Source organism: Trachinotus anak, unplaced genomic scaffold (genome assembly GCF_046630095.1).
Source record: "Trachinotus anak isolate AG129_WGS33_773 ecotype Australia unplaced genomic scaffold, CSIRO_AGI_Tana_v1 ptg000012l, whole genome shotgun sequence".
Taxonomy (NCBI): domain Eukaryota; kingdom Metazoa; phylum Chordata; class Actinopteri; order Carangiformes; family Carangidae; genus Trachinotus; species Trachinotus anak.
In genome coordinates this window covers 5,858,533-5,881,892 of record NW_027273863.1, presented here as the reverse complement: position 1 = coordinate 5,881,892, position 23,360 = coordinate 5,858,533, and the positions used below count along the sequence as shown (strand labels likewise).

The 23,360-nt window shown below is 41.0% G+C and overlaps 1 protein-coding gene across 3 annotated transcripts in view; it reads right to left on the bottom strand.

The window, feature by feature from the left end:
- Window positions 1–23,360, bottom strand: part of slc6a9 (solute carrier family 6 member 9) — an 82,361-nt gene that overhangs the window by 50,993 nt on the left and 8,008 nt on the right. For 2 of the 3 annotated variants that reach the window (XM_071490314.1, XM_071490312.1), the window contains exon 2: window positions 15,102–15,399. In XM_071490314.1, the coding sequence (XP_071346415.1) occupies window positions 15,102–15,131 (30 nt within the window). In that variant the 5' untranslated portion in view covers window positions 15,132–15,399. Of the gene's footprint in view, window positions 1–15,101; window positions 15,400–16,616; window positions 21,211–23,360 lie in introns of those variants that run through there. The other variant, XM_071490313.1, reaches the window with a different exon arrangement.

Below are 23,360 nucleotides of genomic sequence, written 5' to 3'. Positions count from 1 at the left end.
AAGCGACAGCTCTTCTGGCTGAATTAAAATGACCATGTGGAAAAAGTACTCCAGACTATGGATAAACAAAACAAACTCATTTAAAGGAATATAATTCAACATTTTGGGAAATACTTTTTTTTTGCTTTCTAGCTGAGAGCTGTATGAAGCTAGAGCTAGGTAACAGCTAGCTTAGCTTGGAGTGGAGCAGGGGGAAACAGCTAGCCTGCCTCCAGCCTATCCTGTCCAAAGCTAAACAAATGCACTTACCAGCACCTTCTAAACCTCACTAACTAAAACAATGTATAGACGACTGACAAATTAAAGGGAAACTACATGCAGCCAGTACAGCTTCACTGCTCCTTGGCATTGACTCTACAAGTCTCTGAACTCTACAGGAGGGATGAACACCATTCTTCTCAAAGCGATTTGATGATGGTGGTGGAGACACATTGGTCAAAAATCTCCCATAGATGTTCAACTGGCTTGTGATCTGGTCACTGTGAAGGCGACAGCATATGAGTCATATCATTTTCATGATTTACATCAAACAATTCAGTGTGATTGTGTTTCTCCACTCATTTTTCAGATTTTTCCTTTAATTGGTCACACATCTGTACTTTGATAGTGAACCTTGAGCAGGGACTGTTTTGTCAACTGCTGTTCAAGAATAAACTGACAAGCTCAGCTTTTAATCCAACATGAGAGCAGGTCATAAAAGTGCACAGAAATGATGGAGAACTGAACACAATTCTATGACAACAGAGAAAAGACCTCACGAAGACCATGTAACACAATTAAAAACTCCACAGCAAGCAAGTAAGTGGACCTTACAAAGAAAATAACGAGTTCCAGTCATTTTTTCAGTCATGAGCAAAAAAAAAAGCTTATGTGGCTGCCTTTTGCTATAATGTGTAAAGACAGATAAGCTACCATCAATGTTCAAGAGCAGCGAGACAAAGAGCGAGGAGGGCAGGGCACTGATAAGGTCAGAATGGATCTCCTCTTTCCTCAAGGCTTTTCTGTTAACATCCAAACACATGCCAACATCCATTACATGTAAGCCTGAGGCCAAACACAGACATTGATCCAAAACTCCAACACTGAACGTTTAACACAAACAACAGATGATCAAAGGAGGAGTGAGAAATAAAAGAGAGAGTATAAGGCCTGGGAGGCTTCCTTTTCCACTTTCCTTTTAAGCTCCAGCTCCGACAAACCAATATCCTCACTGATGGCCGTGACAAATATGCAGTAATTTGAAGATTAATGTAGCCCGCGTCTCACAATTCCTTACTTCTGTTAGACATTTAAATCAAGCAGGTAATAAAACGGGTTTGCAGCATGAGTTTAAGTACATTCTGCTGTAATTAGGACGCAGGTCCTTTCAGCCATGCATCCAGATGATGGGTGCAGATAAGGTAAACTAAAAATGTTACTATGATTGAACACAATGCAAATATATATATATATATATATATATATATATATATATATATATATGCATATGCATATGCATATATACAGTCACATGGCAACTAAACCTCGTTGCCACAGCCTGTTTTTATGTAGTTCCCGTTAAAGCAAAGAATGCAAGCAGATAACAATCATACAACAATGTAGGAGTTTACTGCCATCGCAAACTATGCTTTTACTGGAGGAAAGTAACGGCTGTCTACAGGACATAATGAGAAAGTGAAAGGTGTTGTTTACTTTGATGATGTGTTGGAGGAATGCTGTATGCCTCCTTGACTCACGCTAGTTTCAGATTACATCCCTGTTTATTCAGAGCCATATAAAATATGAACCATTAGTGTGACATTTTGTCATATTGCTGTGTGAAGTTTTTGGTAATGGCTAAAAAGTGTTTTGTGAGGTCACACTGACCTTGACCTTTAAACCTTTGATCACCAAAGTTTAATCAGTTCATCCTTGAGTCCAAGTGAATGTCTGTACCAAATTTGAAGAGGTTTCTTCAAGGTGTTACTGAGATGCTGCATTACAAGGCAATAAACATGTTTTGTGAGGTCACTGTGACTTTGGCCTTTGACCTTTAGCCACCAAAACCTATTCAGTTTGTCCTTGAGTCCAGGTGAATGTTTTTACCAAATTTGAAGAAATTACACCCAGGTGTTACTAAGATATTGTGTCCACAAGAATGGGATGGACAGACAGATGGAGGGACAGACAACCTGAAAACAATATGCTTCCAGCCCTGGCTCTTACCAGCGTGAAGGCATAAAAACAAAACAATTCAGATAAGAACAAGTAGGTGTATCTTTTCATCTGTAGAATTATTTATTTCCTGCTGTTAACCTCCACAACAATAACAAAATGCTGCTCATAGGCAACAGGTAGGGGTCCACCGAAATGCATATACGATAGTGCTGTGAAAGTGTAGAGGAAAAAGTATCCCAGTATCTTTTGGACCACGCAGGAGAAATATATGGGAGCCGATGACTCCTGAAATGCAGCACATTGAGGGTTTTCATCTCCTCTCTCGTGTTTTTCTGTCTTTTTTCAAAGTGCTCTTATCTGTGTTGACAAATAAATTCAAATATCACTGCAGACTCATGGCAGATATATCTCTGTGATCCAAAATGCCAATGAAACACAATTAATATTCAGTGAAATGTTAGAAAACTTTCCAATTGTGCACAATGTTCTTTCAACAAACTGTTGACCACCTGTATTTATTTTGTGTGCGATTTCTCCTGAAATCCAAAGATGATTCCTAAAGGTCCCGGACTGTATACAGTGAGATGTCTATGTCTTTTTTGATTATAAAGCAGGTCTACGTTCTATATTAATATTGTGAAAATATCAAAGTGCTCAGTCCACAGAGAAATACACACAGCCTGTATACAGAAACTGAGCCTTAAATGAGCCGTCACGACTTCTGTAACTTTGTGATGTCGCAACAAAACCTTCCTCAGCCATGCCCCAAGCCCCGCCCACCTGTACCCACCATCCAACCTTGCAGGATTTGGTTTGTCTATGTGTTCCTGACATCTGCTATATGTTTATTAGATCAGAAGAGCCTCAATTCTGATTGGTTGACTGACCTGTTGTCACTAGAGCTCCAGAGAGAAGCCTCAGAGAGGAGATGTAAAACTACACTGAGATGGTTTTTGTTTCTTAAAACCACAAATATATCTTCTGATGGATATCAACACTTTAAATAAAACAGTGGAAAAGTGTAAAATATGGGACCCTTAAAGGCGTGCATAGACTGTTGAGGTCATCTGTCTTATGTCTGTAAGGTCAGGTTTTCCTCCCCATGTTTGTCTAAACCAGTTCAAACCACATCACAATAGTAAAACAAATAAGGAGCTTGTGCAACGTGAGTTCACTTTGAAGTGATCACACACACTTACACACATATACAACCACCCATGCACTGGTACTGAAAAGACAGACATGAGACAAAAAAAGCAAACTCCAACGCTGAGGTCAAGCAAACACCATTTTCGCCCACGACTAACCTTAATATGAGAAGAAGTCAAAACTGAAGGGACAACGGCCTTTACTGCTGTACTTTGTCTTCTCCAAGAAAAAAACAAGATAACTTCTACAGTTCAATACAGTACAATTCTACAGTTTTATTTTATATTAATTGAGTTATTTTCTAACTTTGCAAATGTACACACAGAGCAAGGTGAAGACCATGATGAGGGGAACTAGCCGAAAACATCATGTCACAAAACACCTGAAGGTAAGTTTTTCCTGAAAGTCTGAGTTAAGGTTTCCTTAGAATAAAATCAGCTACACAAAATCAAGTCTCCTTACGCTTTCCTTAAAATGTTCACTTAAGTATTTAGAGATTTCTCCTTATCTTAGTCACATACTTAAGGAATCAATCATTGCTCTAAAGACCTTAGCGACCAAAGTAAGGAAAAAAACTAAAGGCACCTCTGACTCCATCTTAACTGCAACATGGCTCAGTTTATGGCAATAAATGAAGAAAATGAACACATCCCAAGAAGAGTGTTCCCTGACTTTCCCAAAAGTGATAACAGGTGTCACAAGTTGCTAATGGCAGCAAATTGGTGGTCTCCATGGAAACAGTAGAATTTTACTGCTAAAACTCTCTTTGACTGCTGCAAATGACTTCATTTTTTTCCTTAACATGGAAACCTTATTAAGGGATTGTGTGCAACACATTTAAGTCCCTCAACTAAGGAGAAATTTAACCTTGAGTGTCATACTTAAGTTGAAAACTGAAGGTGTTTTGGAATTAAGTTTGGTACATTAGAGAGGGGATGTTTGATGATTTAATTTTGATAATGTCTAATAATTGTTGTCTTTGTATACAAAAAGAAAATAATTGTCAGTGGATAATAAAGCAGTGTACAGGCCAACAAGATGGGATCCACTTTGATTTGTCACTTTGACTCAGGCCCATCCATACGACTTTGACATTAAACTGCTATAAAAGCCAGGGATTGGGCTTTAACATGGTATATGAATGTAAAATCTTAAAAAGATGTAAAAAGCTGCCAGCCTCAGCATGACTTCTTGTCTTTTAATATCCATGGATCAACCTGCTCTTACACTGAAGGGCTAATCTCACAGGGAGCCAACAGTCACGTCTGGGCTTATTACATCCCCCTCGATCTATATATCTGTCCCTTACAGCAATTAGGTTAATATCTCTTCACCTCTCGTTAGCTCAGCATGCCTATGATGGGACGTCTGACTGTGAGAGGGGCCTCGAACTGAAGGAGGCATCGATAAGCCTGACTCTCTCTTCCCTCCTGAGTGGTTCATACAAGGAAAAAGCTCAGCGTGGAGGGTAGAAAGGTCCCACGAAGATATGATAAGAGAAATGAAGGGAAGACAGGATAGAGTGCGTGAAGGGAAGAGCAGCGAGGACCGAACTTCACAGGGTTGACAGTTCACAATAGGACAAGCACCACAGGAGCCGTAGAGCAGAAGAAAAGGGAAGAAACACAAAAAGCTCAGTTTTGCAACAGCAGGTCGGCTTTGTCCGGCGCAACAAAAGAACAAAATGTGTTGAAGCGCAGTTGGAGGGGAAATCACCCTTTCATGTTCAGTCCAAAACAGCAAGCTCTTTAACTGGAAGCGGGGGAAGAAAGTGTGATTCAGAAAGGAAAAACAGGGAGAAAACATCAGCAGCAGAGAGAATAAAAAGCAGACGCGAACAGAGAGATAAAGAAGCGATTTAAGGGGAGATGAGGAAACAAGACTCAAAGGAGTGAGGGATGTTTGTGCGGCGGTCCGGCTGACCTGAGCTGGCCACTCTGTGGACACCCAGGGGAGAGAGACAAATGATAGAGAGGAAGACAAGAGAGTAAAAAGAGGGAACAGAGAGACATTTCCAACGCTTGGTTTAACCTGAAGTTTCCATGATAATTCCTCTACCCATCCCCCGACCCCCCATCCCTCACTGCTTTGGCTGGGAGGGCCCCAGCTGTTCGGTCTGTATAAATAGCGTGAGGCTTCGCCTCAGACCCCCGGGGAGAGCGGGGCTCATTGGAGAGAAGGCATGGGAACAAATCGGGCCGGAAAAAGCACACAACATACACATTTTGACAAACATATGGGACCATTGCTGGGGATGAAAGCGAGGAACATGTGACTGAAGTTGGCCTCACGTGGCTGAAGTCATTGTCGCGCTAGAGAGAAAGAGCGGAAAACAGAGACAGACAGAGATATGAAATATGTCTTCATCATTCATGACAGTGATGAGGCACTGTGCCAGTGCTTCATGTACATCGACCACTGCGACGGCACCAACATGAGAGGCCTAAAGAAATCCTGCATGGCAGCATCACAACAGGCTCATCTGTCCATCTGTGGAGCAGCAACTTCTGCACAACTCGCGCTCATCTCTGAGGGTCAGTTTGACCTTTCAATACTTTCTACAGTTGAGTTTCAAAGTTCTGTCTTGACCTTGTAAAAAATGCAAAATTGAACGTCTACATTTCCATGACAACTAGACCAACTCCATCTGCTGATGAAGATCATGTGATCATCATCCCAAACAGCTACTAAATGGACCTTGAAGTGTTTGTCCACTGCTTTCTGGAAGTTATATTCAAATCAGACACTGGAGTGTGATGGGTGGCTTTCTCCTCTCTGGGTGAAGTGGGAGCAGGATGTTCAGGAGCAAAAGGCCCTTTCAGACCAGCACCTCTAAGATGTCAGCATCGTGCCTGAAAAGACCCACTGTTGTTTTTCTGTAAAAGTTGCACTGTTGATGTGAAAACTTCAGAAACTCAATACAATATAGTCACGATACTGAGTAAAAAAACTGATATTGATCAGCAGCAATTTTAAGGATAAATAATTTTTAAATTACAAAAACTTACTGAATTCAGCTTCTCAAAGGTGTGTGAGATACATTTTATCTCCTGATAGTAAACTGTAAATATTTAACTGTATATATATTTGGGTTTAAACTGTTGGTTGGACAAAAGAAGCTATTTAATCAGGTAAACTTGGGCTTTGCTTGTTGCTACTCTAAATCTCAGTTTATGTTTAATTTTTAAAGTTGGCTTGATTTTCTCTTTTAATACACAAGAAAATAATCGGTTTGATGTAATAAACCACTTCAAACACAAAATACTATGAATCAGCCAATTTAAAGTTCATCTCGAGCATATTTTTAAAGCTGCACTAATCAATATTTTTATATTAACAATGGATCAAATGATTATGTGTGATGTGAAAGGGGCTGTTTGTAGGGACAAACCAACAGAGAATTACTGGTTCGACTCTATGGAATCTTACAGTCTTTCAGCTCATTGTTTAGGTTTTTCTGTTTAATCTTACTGCTCATGAACCTGTTTCCAGCCATGACGCTGTACCTGTTCAAACATCAAACAAAGTTAGCAACTGGTTGGTGAATATTGTGGAGCATTTAGCAGCTAATGAGCCAGATAAGTGTGAATATTATAAGCATTATAGTAAGTGGACAGAGATATAACTGCAAATGAACGCTAATGTTGCATTTTATTCCCAACACGATCATCACAAGAACTGTCAAACTGGTTTTTACAGTTCCACTGCCCCATATTGCAAAAAAATAAAAAATAAATAAAAAAATACAGCTTTAAAGTTGAGGGTTATTTTTTCCTTAAATGTAAACAGCACAAAGCAAGAAATGTGATTACCAGCCACTAATCTTTCAACTTACATTAATTCCAAATATGTACAAGATGAAAAAACATCAAATTCCTTCACTTGAAAATCAACGGCATGTGAGTTAAACTGGAATAAAAATAAAACTACTGAAAACTACCAGTGGGGTTACTGATGGCGAGCCTCCTCCCAGCGCTGCGGATGATTGACGATCAAGCTCTGGGGATGAACAGGCAACATCAAAAAGTTTTATGGTTTTATATTTCATCACCTAGGCAGCCTGTGTGATTTGCTGCTCTGACATTATTTTTCCAAATAACAGCTGTTCTCCAGCAGGGCTGCACCTGCATCTGTAGCAGCCCTGCCACGTTTGACCCCAGTCGACAAGGACCTTTTCCATAATGTTTTGAAACCAGCAACGTAACAGATCCCACGTCTGAAAGCGGCTGCAGAGAAGAGGAAACACAGAGAGGAGGAAAAGTGATAAATAACACAGGGGAGGTGCGTGACCAAGCAGGAGAGGGTTGTCCGACCCTGAGAAAAGCAGACCCCCCCTCGTCCCAGGCTTATAGCTGCCATTCAACGCTCACATACACATACAGAGCCAGGGAGCAGGTTGGGTTCAAGCGCAACAAATTACCTAAATATGGTTCTGAAAGGGCCTTTGAAAAGAGTTCAATTGGAAACCGTTGAAAATGATAATAATACTAAAAGAAACTGGGGGAGATTTAAGAGCTCCGTTGTGTGGACACAATGTTAGAGCCCTGTCCATAATTTCACCGACTCCAGAGGACGAGAGAGGAAGAGTGTGACGTCTCCTTTTTCTAACTCGCCTGTCGTTTTTGTGTTGTTGGAGGGAGGGAGACCCATTAAGACCAGAAAGAGAAGGGGAGAGGAAGAAAATCTGAAAAACTAAATTTTCAGCCTGAGTGGTTTTTCCAAATGAAATCTAAAGCTCTGAAACACAATGGACTCCTTTTTTTCCCTCCTCTCTTTGCTGTGTATGTGTGTGTGTGTTTGTACATGGGGGGGGGGGGTTGGTTAGTGGTGGGTTACCTTTTAAAGAGTGCCCAGCAGTGGACGTGTTTGGCATTTGTGGCCCTTGTCCCTCAATTGTGCGTTCGCCACAGTGGCTGCCGTTAAGCTGACGTTGGGCACTGCCTGCGACCCGTACGGCCGCTTGTATTTTTATTTATTTATTTATTTATTTATTTTTATCCTTTAATTCAGCCAGTCAGTCGGAGGGTGAAATCAGAAACAGAAATCATGTCTGACTTCTCCCCCCACCTGCCCTCACAGCTCTTCCCCTCTCTCTCTCGCTCTCTCTCGGTTCACATCTGTTTGTTGGCCGCTCGCCCCAGAGGCAGTCAACACGGTTGCTGAGCACTGCTGTTAACTAAACTGGCTGACTGGCAACTCAATATGTTTCTTACATAAGGACAGAAAGAGAGAGAGATGGAGAGAAACCGTCTCGTTTCACCTGTAATAAGCGCACTCGAATCACGACAGTTCACAGCTCCAGAAACAAGAACACAATATTTGGAGTCATTCACAGACCTGCACATGGAGTTTGGCTACACACAAAGTGACAAACCAGGGGAAACCAACTGAAAAAAAAGAAAACAAAACAAAAAAAAAAAAACACTCGACACGTCCCCAGTGAGCTGAAAATCTGCTCATGGACCACAGTTTGGGCTGAAGTCACAGCCTCGTAGCCTGAGGTCTGTAACAGATTGTGTGTTTATTATTTTATAAAGATAAAATGGAGCAAAAGTTAGAGATTACTTATCTACTTTAGTGCTGTTTGTGATGTGTGTTCATAGTTTTGTCCGTGTGTGTGTGTGCACTGATTTGCAGTATGTGTTTGTGAAGATTTGTGTATCTGTGAGCACTTGTGCAGAAATCTCAAATATATGTTTATGTTGTATTCTAATGTGTGGATCTAATTTGTAGTGTGTGTGTGTGTGTGTGTGTGTGTGGTGTGTGCGTGGGTTGTACGTGCGTGTGTCCTGACCTTGGGGAGGTTGTGGCTGTGGGTTCCACTATTTCTTTCCATTTAGTTTCCACTTCACAGCCTACAGCACACATTAGCCACACAACCCCTGGGAAATGCCACACACACGCAGACACACACACACTGAGTGACACTCTCATTCTCTGTCACATCCACCCACACACACAAACACACAAAGGCTCCCCACTCAGGGGGTACACAAAATGTGGGGCTATCACATCCTCATAAAACCACATTCCTGTGTAATAACAAATTGCCTGCTGCTGCTGCTGCTGCTGCACTTTTCTCAACAAACCTGTCAGAACATGAGCATCATATACAAAATGTGCATATAGAGACATATTTTCAGTTCTATTTGAATTGTATTGTTAAATGTTTTTGCAGATCCAAATTTCTAAGAGATTAAACAACATTTTTTTTTTTTATTTTGTTGATCAACTCCTGAAAGTGATTTTTGGACCCACTGTGCTTCTGTCTCCATCAACACTCAGACATTAAACAGTTATATGGTCTTTACAATGCTGCAGCGCACTGCCAGCACTAAAAAGTGTATCTAACCTTCAAAAAAAGACAGTAGAGACGCAACAACTACCAACAGGAGGGAGGAAGTTCATCTAACATCATGAAGTGTGTAGGAATCAAATGTGTTTAATTTGATTTCATGTCCAGCTCAGAGTAAAACACTGTGCATTGAAGTGGTGCATGGAAACAAGTGCAAAAACTATTAGTCTATTAATTTATTATTCAACCAACAGAAAAATTATTGGCACCTATTTTGATTATTGATTAGTATTTTTCAAGCAAAAACCACCAAACATTCAGAACGCAGCCTCTCAGTCTGCTGATTTTCTGTTTTGGTGCAAACTTCAGCTAAAATGAAGCCGATCAAATTCTGATCCTTTCTTTACTGAAATCTAGTTTTTCAGCTAAGTGCTGCTGCAACTGCCCTGTGCATTACTGTGTGAACGTGAAAAGTTATTGCAACTGCCAGTGATACTGTTCGCTGAGTTGGCAGAACACAGATCTGCTAATCTATGAAGAGAGTTATCAGCAGCAAAGAGCAGTGGACAAAACACACAGCTAGCAGCCTCTCATCTGTCACGTTGAGAGTTGTTTAAAATACCAGACATCACCAGTGGCAGGTCGTATCAACTGTCACTAATTTCCCTTAATTCTGTGAGTAACTTGATAACAGACCAAAACCAAACTCATCTGTTGTCTGGTTTGTGTCACACCACTGCACAACTCCTCCATCCAGTGATACATTTTGTCTAGGGCTGAACAATAGTCAAATAACTATTGAAATTGCAATATGGCTAAGTGCAATATCTAAATCGTAGGAACTGCAAACGTAAAAGTAAAATGCAAAAATTACCATTTCCACTATATATATATATATATATATATATATATATATGTATCTGTCAAAATAATCGCAATATGATTTTTTTCTCCTATATATCCTTATTTTCTCGTAAAATGTTGGAATTGCATATTAAGTTCACAATTCACATTCTCCCAGTTTAACTCACATCAATAATTTAAGATGATAAATTTAGTTCTGAACCATGACCTCTACAGTATCTGTATCCAGAAGGTTCTGAAAAACAAATCTGTTATTCATTATGTCAGATGAATAATTAAACAATGTTTAGGTGATATATACAAGTAAGTATTGGACCTGACTCAAAATCGGCAGATTCTCAATATTATGTCCAGGGAAGACTTGACCAGGACATAGTTTATGGCCCAAACCTGGTGGAAAGTGGTTGGTTATTTTAAAAGAGACAAGAATCTGGACCAGTATTGGACAACAACCAGAACTGATGAGCAGAGTGGAATAAAATGAAGGAATTGTTAAAACTTCACTGATTAAAAATCCTACTGAGATGAGGCCTCAAGACTGTGCTGCAACAGGCAGTTAGAGGATAAAGTGTGTTACATCTCCAGGTTCAAAATTTGAGGTTAATTGAGGGAATGTGTGAAAATATGAGGGTTCACAAGGTTTACATGTCACTTCACCGCTGACACAGCACTGAACTCTTAATTATCACGTCCGAGTCCAAAACTCATACAAACTGTGGATGAAAAAGTTTTGCCAGCGTTGGACTTTGATGAGAAGCCAGACTGTGGTGACCTCTCCCTCCATTTGGCTTTAATAGTGATGGAGGGGCAGCAGTGGTCTGCACAGCCAGACATATGAATACAGCACAAACAGGCCAGACCTCAATCCAACTCCCCCTCCTCCTCCTCTCACATCCCTACACATACATCCCAACAGCAGACATTTTAAAGACAACGAGTGGCAAAGATGTAACTAAGGAGTAACAACAAAGAGACAGCTATCCGTCCAGTAAAACCTTGTGCCAGGGCGCCATCTGCTCATCCGCCCAGTGGAAGTGGAGGCGTCCAGGGCAGTCAAAGACAACGCAGGAAGATTGAGGGGAAGGGGCTCCTTTTGAACGCTGTGAACGAGCAAGGGAACTAAGTTTGGACAGAAAGAGTCCCGGCAGAAGGCTACCAGCCGAGCCAAGCGGTAGCAGGAAGCGGGCGCCTTGTGTGTCGCGAGATTTACGGCGACGTGTCCATCCACCAACCATCTGGGCCAACATAAATAAAGAGAACCAGACTGTAAAGAAAGGGCAGGGACTTACAAAAAAAGAAGTAGAATTGTGTTGAGAAAACACAACAAGAAAAGTCCAATTTCACTCTCTAAGCAGAGATAAAGATGAGTGGATGAACTGTGAAATGAAAGAGGAATAAAAACATTTTTATAAATTCATCAACTCTTGTTATGAAAGTGAAAAGATGGAAGAGGAGGAAGAGGAAGAAAAGAGCTCAGGAAGAGGCGACAGTTGGCGATGGGAGGACAAACAAACAAACACACACACACACACACACACACACACACACACACACACACACACACACACACACACACACACACACACACACACACACTTTCTTTCACTCTTTGTTGATGTCTCGACTGACATCATTGTCTACCGCTGCTGAAAACAACAGTCCCAGCCATCAGAACTGACCAATCACAAGAGGGCGAGTTGTGTGTGTGTGCGTGTGTGTAAGTGGTTGTCGGTGCCACTGCTGGAGCTGTTGTACAATCTTCCTGCAGTTCTGTTTACCTTCATAGATAAGACATGTGTGTCAGTTACACACATGTCCAACCTCTGCCCTACTTTCTGAGGAACAAACAGTGACACTTGAATCAATCTGGAGTCATAATCTGGGCTCAGAGAGAAAAGAGTACAGTTTAACACCTGCACTTGAGTCTAACATCAGGCTATTCATTACTAAATGTATTTTCCAGTATGTGTGTCACTTTGAAATGGCTTTTTAAATTTGAATTCTCTGCCAAATCAAGTGAAATGACCTCAAACCAGGAGTGAGTTAGTGTTGGAGAGGGAACAAAACTTTCAGATTTCGAGAGCAAACAGTCTTCACCAACTGCTGTGATGCCTTGAGCCAAATTAAATAAGCAGTCATTTGTATTAGTGATAAGAGGAGGCTCCAGCCAAGAGAGTGGGGCCGATGTGTTGTTATTAACATCTCAGACTAATGATGCAACAGAAATGTTGCCTTTTCCCGACAGCACAGCTTGCTATGCACCAGGGTATGCTATGTAGAGGCCCACTTTAAAACTGACTGGAGCACGTTTTTCATTTTAACTAAAGAATTGGCGCTGGTTGCACAAAACAAATTACGTTTTCTACTTAAGTATGACTCTTAAGGTTAAATTTCTCCTTAGGTGAGGGAGTTACTTGAGGAACATGTATGGCTGTGTCCTACCAATATAGCTGTTGGACAAAGCGGTCATGTTTCCTTTCACTGTAAAGGCGGTATTAGATAGTTGAGGGATGCAGACCCTTTCCTGAGGTTGCACGTGGTTTCAGCGCCTTCAGCAGACACGCCCCCAAAGCTGAGAATACTGGTTATGTTTTCACAAGTTTGAAATCTAATTTTGTGTTTGGCAATTTTTTTTATTCAGTTAAATTTGGCTGGGGGTTTAATGGCTCATTTTTCAACGGTGTGACAAACTCAGAACACATATGTTTTTCTGCTTTACAGAATCTTTAAGGGTGTTGCACAGAATCTCTTAAAATGTTTCCTTAGTTAAAGAAAAAAGTAAAGTAATTTACAGCAATGAAAGAGATTTTACAGCAGTAAAATTCTACTGTTTCCATGGAGATTGTTGATTTGCTGCCATTAGCACTTGTCATAGGCCTAACTATTATCACTTTTGGGAAGCAGGTACCATTCACTTCACTATCTCTTCATCCTGTTGTTTTGACTTTGGTTGCTAAGGTTTTGACTTTGGTTGCTAAGGTCTTTTGTGCAACAATTTAACTGACTTTCAGTGATTCCTGAAGTTTAAGACTAAGATAAGGAGAAAGGCATAAATACTTAAGCAACAATTTTAAAGAAACCTTAAGGAGAAAACTAAAGGGTGTTTTGTGCAAATGTTTTTTTTTTTAAGGAACCCATAACAAATCTTAACTTAAGGTGTTTTGTGAAACCAGCCCCTGAACTTTATTTAAATTGATGACACTTTTATTACTTTGATATTGACTGACACTTTCCCCCTCAGGATGTATATTCACTGCTCAGGAAGGTGCTTTCAGATGCAAAGCGCCTCATGAATACACAGAGCAGCACATTCAAATACTTGGCCTATGTGCCCCTAGTGGGCTGAGGAGTCACTACAGACCATACTGAGCTCCCACACTCTCCTCAGAGTGTAAAGGGCACTAAAAAGGTGCATAACTTCACATTAACCACAGATTCAAACTCTCCTCTTGTGACAGTCATTTAAATACTTCTGAATACCATAGCTGTCACTGAGCTGAAAACTTGTACCACAGAACACACACACACACACACACGTAAAAAAAAAAGTTCTGAAAATAAGAATCAAGTCTCCATCCTCCAATCACCTTCAAATGTTGCAAGAGAGAGAGTGAGAGAGCAGGCGAGACTGATAACACCCCCTCCCCCCTCCCCCCTCCCTCTCTTAAGTTCAGATAGCACGTATGCGTTTTAACGTGGATATGCATCTCGAAAGGAAACGACAGAGGGAAAAAAAATGTCATCAGGGAGGAAAGCAAAGCTTCAAATGAGCGAGAATGTCAGAGGAGAGTTGGAGCTGTGAGTTTCTGTTTATCACCGTCTCAAGACGGACTGAAGGACTTGGACTGAAGGACTTGGACTGAAGGGACAGGGAGAGAAATGAGAGAGAGAGAGAGAGAGAGAGAGAGAGAGAGAGAGAGGTGACCTGACTGCCAATGATGCCAAACCTCTATTTAAAGCCTCACCAACAGCAGAGGCCCGACACTGACACATTTACCTCTTGGCCTCATCTTTTATCAGCAGCCAAAAAACCACACTGGAAACATGTTTGTTGCCTCCAGAGCTGCAGGGATCAGATGCACAGAGAGTGTGAGAGGGAAACTTTGGGGACTTTTGGGGCGATCTTTAGTTGATGATTCACGCTCAGTGTTGCCATCGTGATCAGCAGGTGAAGACAGCTCTATCTGTTGCACACAAACGCCAAAACAATGCAGGAAGCTGCAGGCGTATTTATGCCCTCAAACTTGTGCGTTGTTACAAAGATAAACAACATTAAGCCCTTGTGTACTTTGGGGTAAACTGTAGGTCACATGAAAAGATGAAAAGTGTTTCCAGGTTGAGAAAATCATCTCTAAAACTAGGTTAAATCAGAATATTGTGAGCGGAAAAACACAAAGTAAGAAAATAAAAGCCTGTGTGTGAGCGTCCAGTAACAGTGACAGTAAACCACCTGGCCTCTTGAGCTCACACTGGGGAGAAGGGGAGGCAGAGGGTGACTCAACTGGTGGTCCCGCAGCTGTGGACTCAGAGATGTGGCTGCATCCATTGTTTGACATCCTTGTGTTTATTCACTTGTGTGTGTGCGTGTGTGTGTGTGTTACTGGAGTGTTTGTGTGTGAACAAAAGTGAAACTCACCAGGATCCCAGCAAACTGCTTCTCTTCCATCCTTCAGGACCTTGTCTGCAAAGATCCCGCTGCCTGTCTGCTGCCGTCTCTCTCTCTCTCTCTCTCTCTCTCTCTGGGATGGACTTGTCCGCCTCTCGCTGTCACAGTTTGAAGTTTTCTGAGGTGGCTCAAGTGTCTTCACCCCGTCGCGTCGCTCTCTCTGTCTCCGTCCCCCCTCTTGCCTCGTCAGCCTTGTTGTGCGCGAGTGTATCTGGAGTGGCGTCGCCGCTTTGTGTTAATTCTGCCCTAATCCAGAAACTTTTCTATGCTGTGAAAAGAACATGTGACAGGCAGAGAGGGGGTGGAGGGGAGGAGAGGAGTGGGGGGGGGGGGGGGGGGGGGGGGGGGGCATGGCAAAACTTTTTAGTTTCTTGTCCCCTTGGCCACGTTCAAAACAATTCCTCAGTTTTTGTACATGACCTGTTTTGAGGTATAAAGGCTGGATAAAAATACAAAATCAACAGTTTGCCCTCTGCAAGTTCAACAAACTCTGAGTTGGAAAATAAAACTTTAAAGGAACCTGTAAGCAAAGACGCAGAGGAAGAATTCAGAAAACATGTAGTAACAGATTTGCATTTTGTAGCAAAGCAGCTGCCATAACAAAGTGCCCTTTTGTGGAAAGAGATTAACTGTTAGGGGAACGTTTAGACTGCCCATTGACTACTGCTGTATGAGAGCCAAGCTGGGAAAAGAGCACTCAAAAACAGGCAGGAGTTATCAGAAACTGGCAGAAAATACTTCTGAGAGGAAACAATCTGAAACACTAACGATGGCTTCAAATATTCATGTTTGATGAAGAGTTTTTGTTCTGTGTAAGTAAATATTTCACCTGTGATCAATTTGAACAGTAAAAATTAATAATGTTAAAATAACGTGCATTATTTATCAAAGATATTAAATGTCTCAGGGGAGATGAGACTGTTCTTGACTGTTTTTTTTCCCCCAATTCATCTGCACATTATTTTCTCAATTATGTTATTAATCGTCTGGTCCATAAAATGTCTGAAAATACTGAAAAAGACACCATTTAATTCATTATCAAAAGAGCCGATGTTCAATTTAATCAAGTTTATAAAAAGTTTTTTTTCGTCAGCTGATTATATAACGTGTTTGGTGCATGCTTAACTTTCCAATCCATCCCTCCATCAGCTCTTCCTCACATTGCTCTTCCTCCTGTAAAGTGTCATATGGAGTCAAACCCGGTAACTCTGCCACACATCTCCCTTCATCTGACTCCATCACTGACCCAGTGAATAAAAATCCTAGACAGTGGACTAAAAGCCTCCCAGCAAAGAGAGAGACAGAAGCCAAATATAGCCACCATTCAAAGTTACACACACATGTACACACTCCCCCCTTTCACATGTGCAGGAGCCTACAGGGAGCTAAACCTGCCCCGGGACATCCATCATACACAGCGCGCTGAGCACTGATAAAAAAAGATGACAAGAAGCAGTTCAAAGCAGTTAAAAAACTGAATCTTACCATCCACAATATGATGTTTGAAGAGAAAACATATGACAGCGACCACCAACTTCTACATCAGGAAGGAGAAGCAGCTCGGCAGTGAGAAACTAACTGGTGAGAAGAGTGAAGTCACGGTGCTCTGGCTCCATCCCACTCGTTGACTCCACTAATGTATGTACACAAGGCTCGATTTGAGCTGAGCCTATTGGGCAGTCCCAGGAGGAGTGGCACTGAGAGGTTACATCCCGTCTGTCCCTGTTTTATGAACGATGTTCCCGCGACAAAACAGTCAACGTCCAGGCAGAGCTGCTCTGAAGTCCCACTCTAGATTCATGACACTGACATAGGCTTAACAATGAGTGGAAATAGATAATCAGTTCATGTAAAAGTGATCTGCACTTGTTTGCTTTACTATAACCATGGAGAACACTGTGCTATTAGGTCACATGGTTTGTTAATCAATATTTGGTTATCGATCAATTGTTTCAGTCGTTGTATCAGTCGTTCTGCCTCTTAAATGCGCCAAGATTTTTAAAATTAATTTCAAACTGAACATCTATTGGTTGTGCACTTTTTTTTTTTTTTTTACTTTTAATATGATTAATTGATGAATCATGAATGAAGAAGATGTTATTTGCAGCCCTGTCTGCAAATAAACAAAGCAGTTAGAGTGGTCCTGCTCATACAGCAGTGTGTTGAAAAAGACGGGCTGAGGAGGTGAAGCAGCTTTGGTTTGGGAGGTTTTGGTTGTGGATGACTCAGGTGTGATTAATGGTGCTGCACCTTACAAAATTAAAAGCATTCCCCTCAGTATAGAGAGAGACTGCAGATGGAAACACATACCTGTCCTGACCACTGAGCTGAGGATGACAGGAAGTGGGTTCAGGACTTATAAAGATTAAAAATTGAAAATTCTCAACATCAATTCAACACTTTGTCTTCTATCACCCACAGTCAGTAACTATGATTTCTTTCCTATCTTTATTCAAGAGTGAGGTCTTTCATTTCGAGAGCATTATTTCTTCATGTCACCTTCGGGTTATTGTGTTGCTTTCCCTCACACTCCTGCCCTCTCTCTCAAATAGCTTGCTCGAGCTCCTGTTAAAAACTGTTTGTCGGCACAAAGTGTGGTTCTCACACTCAGGCTGCTTCTGAAACTTCTGCTCTCAGATTTCTCCTCTCGCTTTCACATCTCTGCGAAATGACCCTGTAAGAATTCCCCAACCAATAGAACGCCATGTATGACATTGACCAGTGAAATCATCACTGCCTCACTGCAGGTGCGTTCACTTTACTTCTTACAACATCCCTCATGGGCAGTTACTGTTTAACCAGGTTCAGCCGATCACTCGCCAGCAAGGACGTCAAGTAAGCAGTTTTCTTTCAATGGTGCTGTCACTTTCTTCAAATTTAACCAGTAAAGTCACATTCACACCACGGGAACACATCCATGATAATATGCTTGGTTTTCAAGTATTAATTATGCTTAATTATAGAAACACTGTTGCTAGGAAACAAACAACAAAAATCCACAGCAAATGTAATTAGCTAACACCTTCAGAGAGTAGAAACAAAAGTGATTTCTATTAGCGACAACATTTAAAAAAAACACAGCTGCTGAAGTCGGACATGTCTGTTGAGAATCTGTTGCTGATAAAGCAAAGGAAATCCTTAATTAATGTCACAGAAATTATTCCAGTTTATTTCAATCTGAGAAAAATGAGATTACTGGAGATTGAGATACACATTCAGCAGCTCAGAATTTCTCTGGGTTTGATAAGACACTGCAAAGAAAAACACAGAAAACACTGTATGTTGACCTCACTACATTTCTTTCAGAAAGTTTTTTTGTTGTTGTTTTTTTTTTTTTTTTTAACATAAATGATGTTACATTAAGTGTACTGATATCAAATAACCTGTTACACCATGCTGGAGTCAAAATGAGCTCTGTTTATCCCCCATTCCTCCCACTGTGGAATGTGCAGTATGTACAGCTCTTCTACGCCGGCTCCATTATTACAGTGTGGTAAATGGATTACACACATCATTGTAATGAGTGTATGTAGTATATGAACACAAAACTGAAATAATGAAGGTCTTCAAAGTAGATTTTAGTGCACGCCTTGAGATAATGTAAAAAAGCAGAACAGACCTTCATTATGTCAGGTGATAACGTACCAAAGAACACCACATTATTGTGCTGCGTATGTAAGTCTCTGCGTGGCTCTGGGCAAAAATCATGTGATACTCTTTGGCATATGTCACACGCCAAAAGGCAGACTGCATCTCCCTGAACTGCTGAACTAATCAACAGTGTAATTAGATTTTCACTACGCTGCTTTTCAAGTGTAATTAAGTCTCTTTTTTTTTACTTATGAGTCAGATTGTAATGAAAGCAATTAAGGAGCACTGAATAAAATGGCTTTCTTAATTATGAAAATATAAGTAAATGAACAAATAAATAAATAAATAAATGAATATCTAAGGGATGGATGATGAAAATGTACTGTACTTTTAAGCCATGTTAGAGGCGTGACTCCAGGGATCCTAATGACTTTGGTGATCTCCTGATTTTGGATCTCCTGATTTTGGACCAGCTTCAGATTTTCTACACACATTCACATCCCCCTCAGGATGAACTGTAAAAACTTTGATGAGCCTCTGATTTTTCATCTAGAACCACCATCACATCAACAACTCAATTTGTCTGATACTTTGACAAAATACCTGCAAACCTAACAACCTCCATCAGCTGCACTTTGTGTTTAGAGCTAATATGCAAACAAATTAATAACTTCTAAACATCTGCATGTGTAGATTGTCAGCGTGTTAGCACACTAATGTTAGCCTGTGGCCTCACAGAGCAGCTAGCCTGGCTCTAGACTCGTAAGCTGTCAGTACGTGTATTCAGAGCTGCTCGTCAGCTTCAGAAAACCCCTCCGCCTGCACGTCGGACCATTTCTATAAACAATCCAAAATTCACACGCACTTCACACCGCGTTAGGCCAGCTGTGTGGACATGAGGAAGGAGCCACTGTTTGGACCTCTCTCTCTAGCTCTAGTTCTGCCACTTTTCATGTAAACAACTAAGTACAACACCATGGATGTCTTCCAGGAGAAACAGTCTGCGACTGAGCGCTTTTATGCCTACTTTTAAAGGATATCGTCTTCTCTGTCCCTCTATGACTTGTGTGGCCATTCAGGACAGATGTGAACTTGTGCCATTTCCAACGTGATTGGACAACATGTTCTGTTTGAACATAGCCTGCCTCTTACACCGTGTCTACACAGAAGGCGTAGCATGAGCGGCATGTAAACAGAGCAGCAGTAGTGCAGCTTCCTGTCTGTCTACATAGGATGTGTTCAGGCACTGTACTGAGTTGTTAACCCACAATTTGGAAGCGCTCAGAGCCAAACACACACTCACTGCAGTTAAATCGTACAATCCAGGAAAATAGACCTGGAGTATAGAAATTCACTTTGAGCTGTATCGTTTAGTGTGAGTGAATGTAAGCCCTTAGACCAAAGTGATTAAAATAGAGACGTATCTGCCCCATCATATGACTGTAAGACTTAATGGCTACTGAAATGTTTTCTGTGTAAACATGCTGTTGCCTTATTTCTCCTTGTCTCATCTTATCTCCCATGGCTTTCCATGTCTCTAACTTTAAATGACTTCAGTAAGTGACAGTTGACTTATACAGAGGTGATGGAGGCAGTGACTAATATTGTAGAAAGAGCAAAAGTCATTAAGGTCTAGGTATTTTTCACATCCTGCTGAAACAATGGTCCTTTCTCAAGCTCTTACATGAAAAAAGAAAATGAGTTAACAACATTGAGAGCAAAAAAAGGTCTAGTTAAAGCATTTTAAGGTTCGCCCTCTGACCTTTATTAGAACTATAGAAATGAAATCCCCCTTTCAGTACCATGGATAGCGACACTCGCCCAGGAGTGCCAAAACACTTATTTATACACTTCAATATTTGATAGAAAATAATCTCTTCCTGCAACAGCTCAATGTGCTCTCAACACAGAGATGAACAGGCTATTGTCATAGGAGCATAAGCCCTGACAGTGACATTTCTGATTTGATTTTTGTTTAGACTATAGTGTTCCATAGCTGGACTAGCCACCGGGAGCAGCCACATCGGTGGGCCAGTTAAAATAATCAGAAATGCTAGCAACCAGAAAGAAACAATTAAAAAAAACAATATGCTTAGTGCAGAGGGACAGCTCAGCAATAAAAGCCCTGTTAAGAAATAAATGCTTTCTTTTAATTTGAAATGGTTATAGGAAGGGTTAGGTTTGTATTAATGTAAACAGAAGCTGATCAAAACAAGGTATCGATCTAATAAATCTAATAAAGACGTTCCTCTAATATAAGCCTGCCTCAAATAAAGGCCTGTTACCTTCTGCCATTAAGGTAAATAAAGGCCCTGATCACTATTTCAGGAAATGCAGCAGCTGAAAAATTGCTTTGGATCTGTTGTAAACGCCCCTGATGATGTTATAGAAACTGTTTATGCCATATCAAGAGCAACAATCAATGGGAAATGTCCAACACTCACCCAACCAATGGTGTAACTTCATCACTCACTCACTCACTCACTCACTCACTCACTCACTCACCCATCCAACCACTCACCCACCCACCCCATGGCCGGTCCAGCCAAGAAGAAAGATACAAAAAAACAAAAAACCTAAGGTTACACATTAACCACCATGACTATTTTCTTGTTGGGGCCCCATTTTCTGGGGACAGTGTGACCTGTCGAGTCAAAGAACTACAAGTCATGACGCACCCAACTGAAAGATTATTAGTTTAGTCGTTATTACTTAATTTTGCCAAACCATCTTTGAAACAAAAACTGAACTGAGGCGAAGACATTAACTACTTCCCTTGATCTAACAGACAGATGCAACAGCAGCCTGCTGTACTCACACAGTCATACAACTTATTCTCCATTTGCACTCCACGTTTACACCGTGACAGAGCAAGGTCCTTTGGCCTGGCCTGGCATGGTGTATAACACATGGGTTCAAGACAAAATAGCATCTGTTACTGCTATCTGTATTTACAATGCATCATATTGTTGGGTTTGCAAAGCAGTTGTCAATATGCAGCTCTATGATTGGGACTCCACAAGCCCTGTTTTGTAATGATAGACAGCCTCTTTCCTACACTGTGCACAGATAGGTAAATACCACTAAGAAATTGTGATGGTACTTGAGGCAGTGATGACTATGCTTAGGCCTTTGTTCAGCAGCCAGTAAATAGAGCCAGCATGACTCTGGACTGCTGAAAAAAATAAGAATTCTTATAATAAGGCAATGGCGTTGGGAATGAGAAGATATGGGATTTTAATAGGAAGTGTGCAAATCATGACTTTTTTTTATTAGTGGCATTCAAATGATTTTGGCTGCTGTGGTAGAGGAGTTTGAAAGGGAGGACAGTGTTGCAACAAACACATAATCTATAGCAGTAAAAATACCAGAAGAAAAAAAAAGCAGTAGAGTTTTTCTGAATCCTGTGCCAAGAAAAAAGAGCTAAAATCACTGTGCCAAACCGCAGAGCAAACCTTTTCAAAGACATATTCTGATGGTAGTCAATGAATAGCTGCTGCTACAACACAAACACACACAGGCAAGAGGTCAACTTCTCTTATCTTTTGAAATGAATGGAGACCTTGGCCCAGAAACAACTCCAGAGACAATAACAATCAAACACACAATCACCAATAAATGCCACACAACAAATACCCACCGTACTTTAAATCACACTGAACAAAAATATAAACGCTTTTGTTCTTGCTCCCATTTTTCATCAGTTGAAATTACAGATCTAAGACTTTTTCTAAGCACACAAAAAGTCTCTCTCACTCAAAATGTCTTCACAAATGTGTTTAAATCTTTTTTTGTGAACACTGCTTAGCCGAAATAATCCGTCCACCTGACAGGTGTTGTAAATCCAGATGCTGATTACACAGCATGACTATTACACAGTGTGCTGTGGGCTGGTCACAATAAAAGGCCACTTTAAAATGGGCAGTTCTATTTTTGAAAAAAGGGCATTTATTACTGAACTGTGTGACTTGGGCTGCAGATGTGCATTTTGTGTGGGGAGAGGGCCACATGCAACGCATCTCCTTTGCACAGTGTTGATCAGGTTGTTGATTGTTGGCCCGCTCCTCTTCAATGCAAAGTTGGCAGGAAGTGGTACACGCGGTCGTACACGCAGATCCAGAGCGTCTCATACGTGAACAATGGGTGACATGTCTGGAGACTACACAGGCCAGACAAGAACTGGGATGTTTTAAACTTCAAGGAACTGTGTGCATCATGCTGCAACATGAGGCGCTGGAGGCAGATGAATGGCACAACAGAACTGTATCCCAAATATTTAGTGTCCTCTAAAGGGGAAAGCCTTCTTAGTTTCTATTCTTTTGTTTAGTCTTAAATCTTAAATTTGGTTTTGGATCACAGAGGAAAGCCAAGCCTGTGTCTGTGTTTGCAGAAACCTTTTTAGAAGGTTTTTCCAGGTTGGAGCTACCCGTGCCTTGTAGTGAGGAGCTCATCAGTTTGCTAATAAGTTCAGCTACATAGTAATAGTCACTTATGTGTGAACCTCTACACTTCCGCCCAGCTCCACAGAGAATTCCAACATCTTGAATGTAATTGTTTTGGTTTTACTGTTTTGATTCAGCCTCACTTCTCTCATTAGCATAATTTCCAGCAACAGCATGCATCTGTTTTTAGCAACAA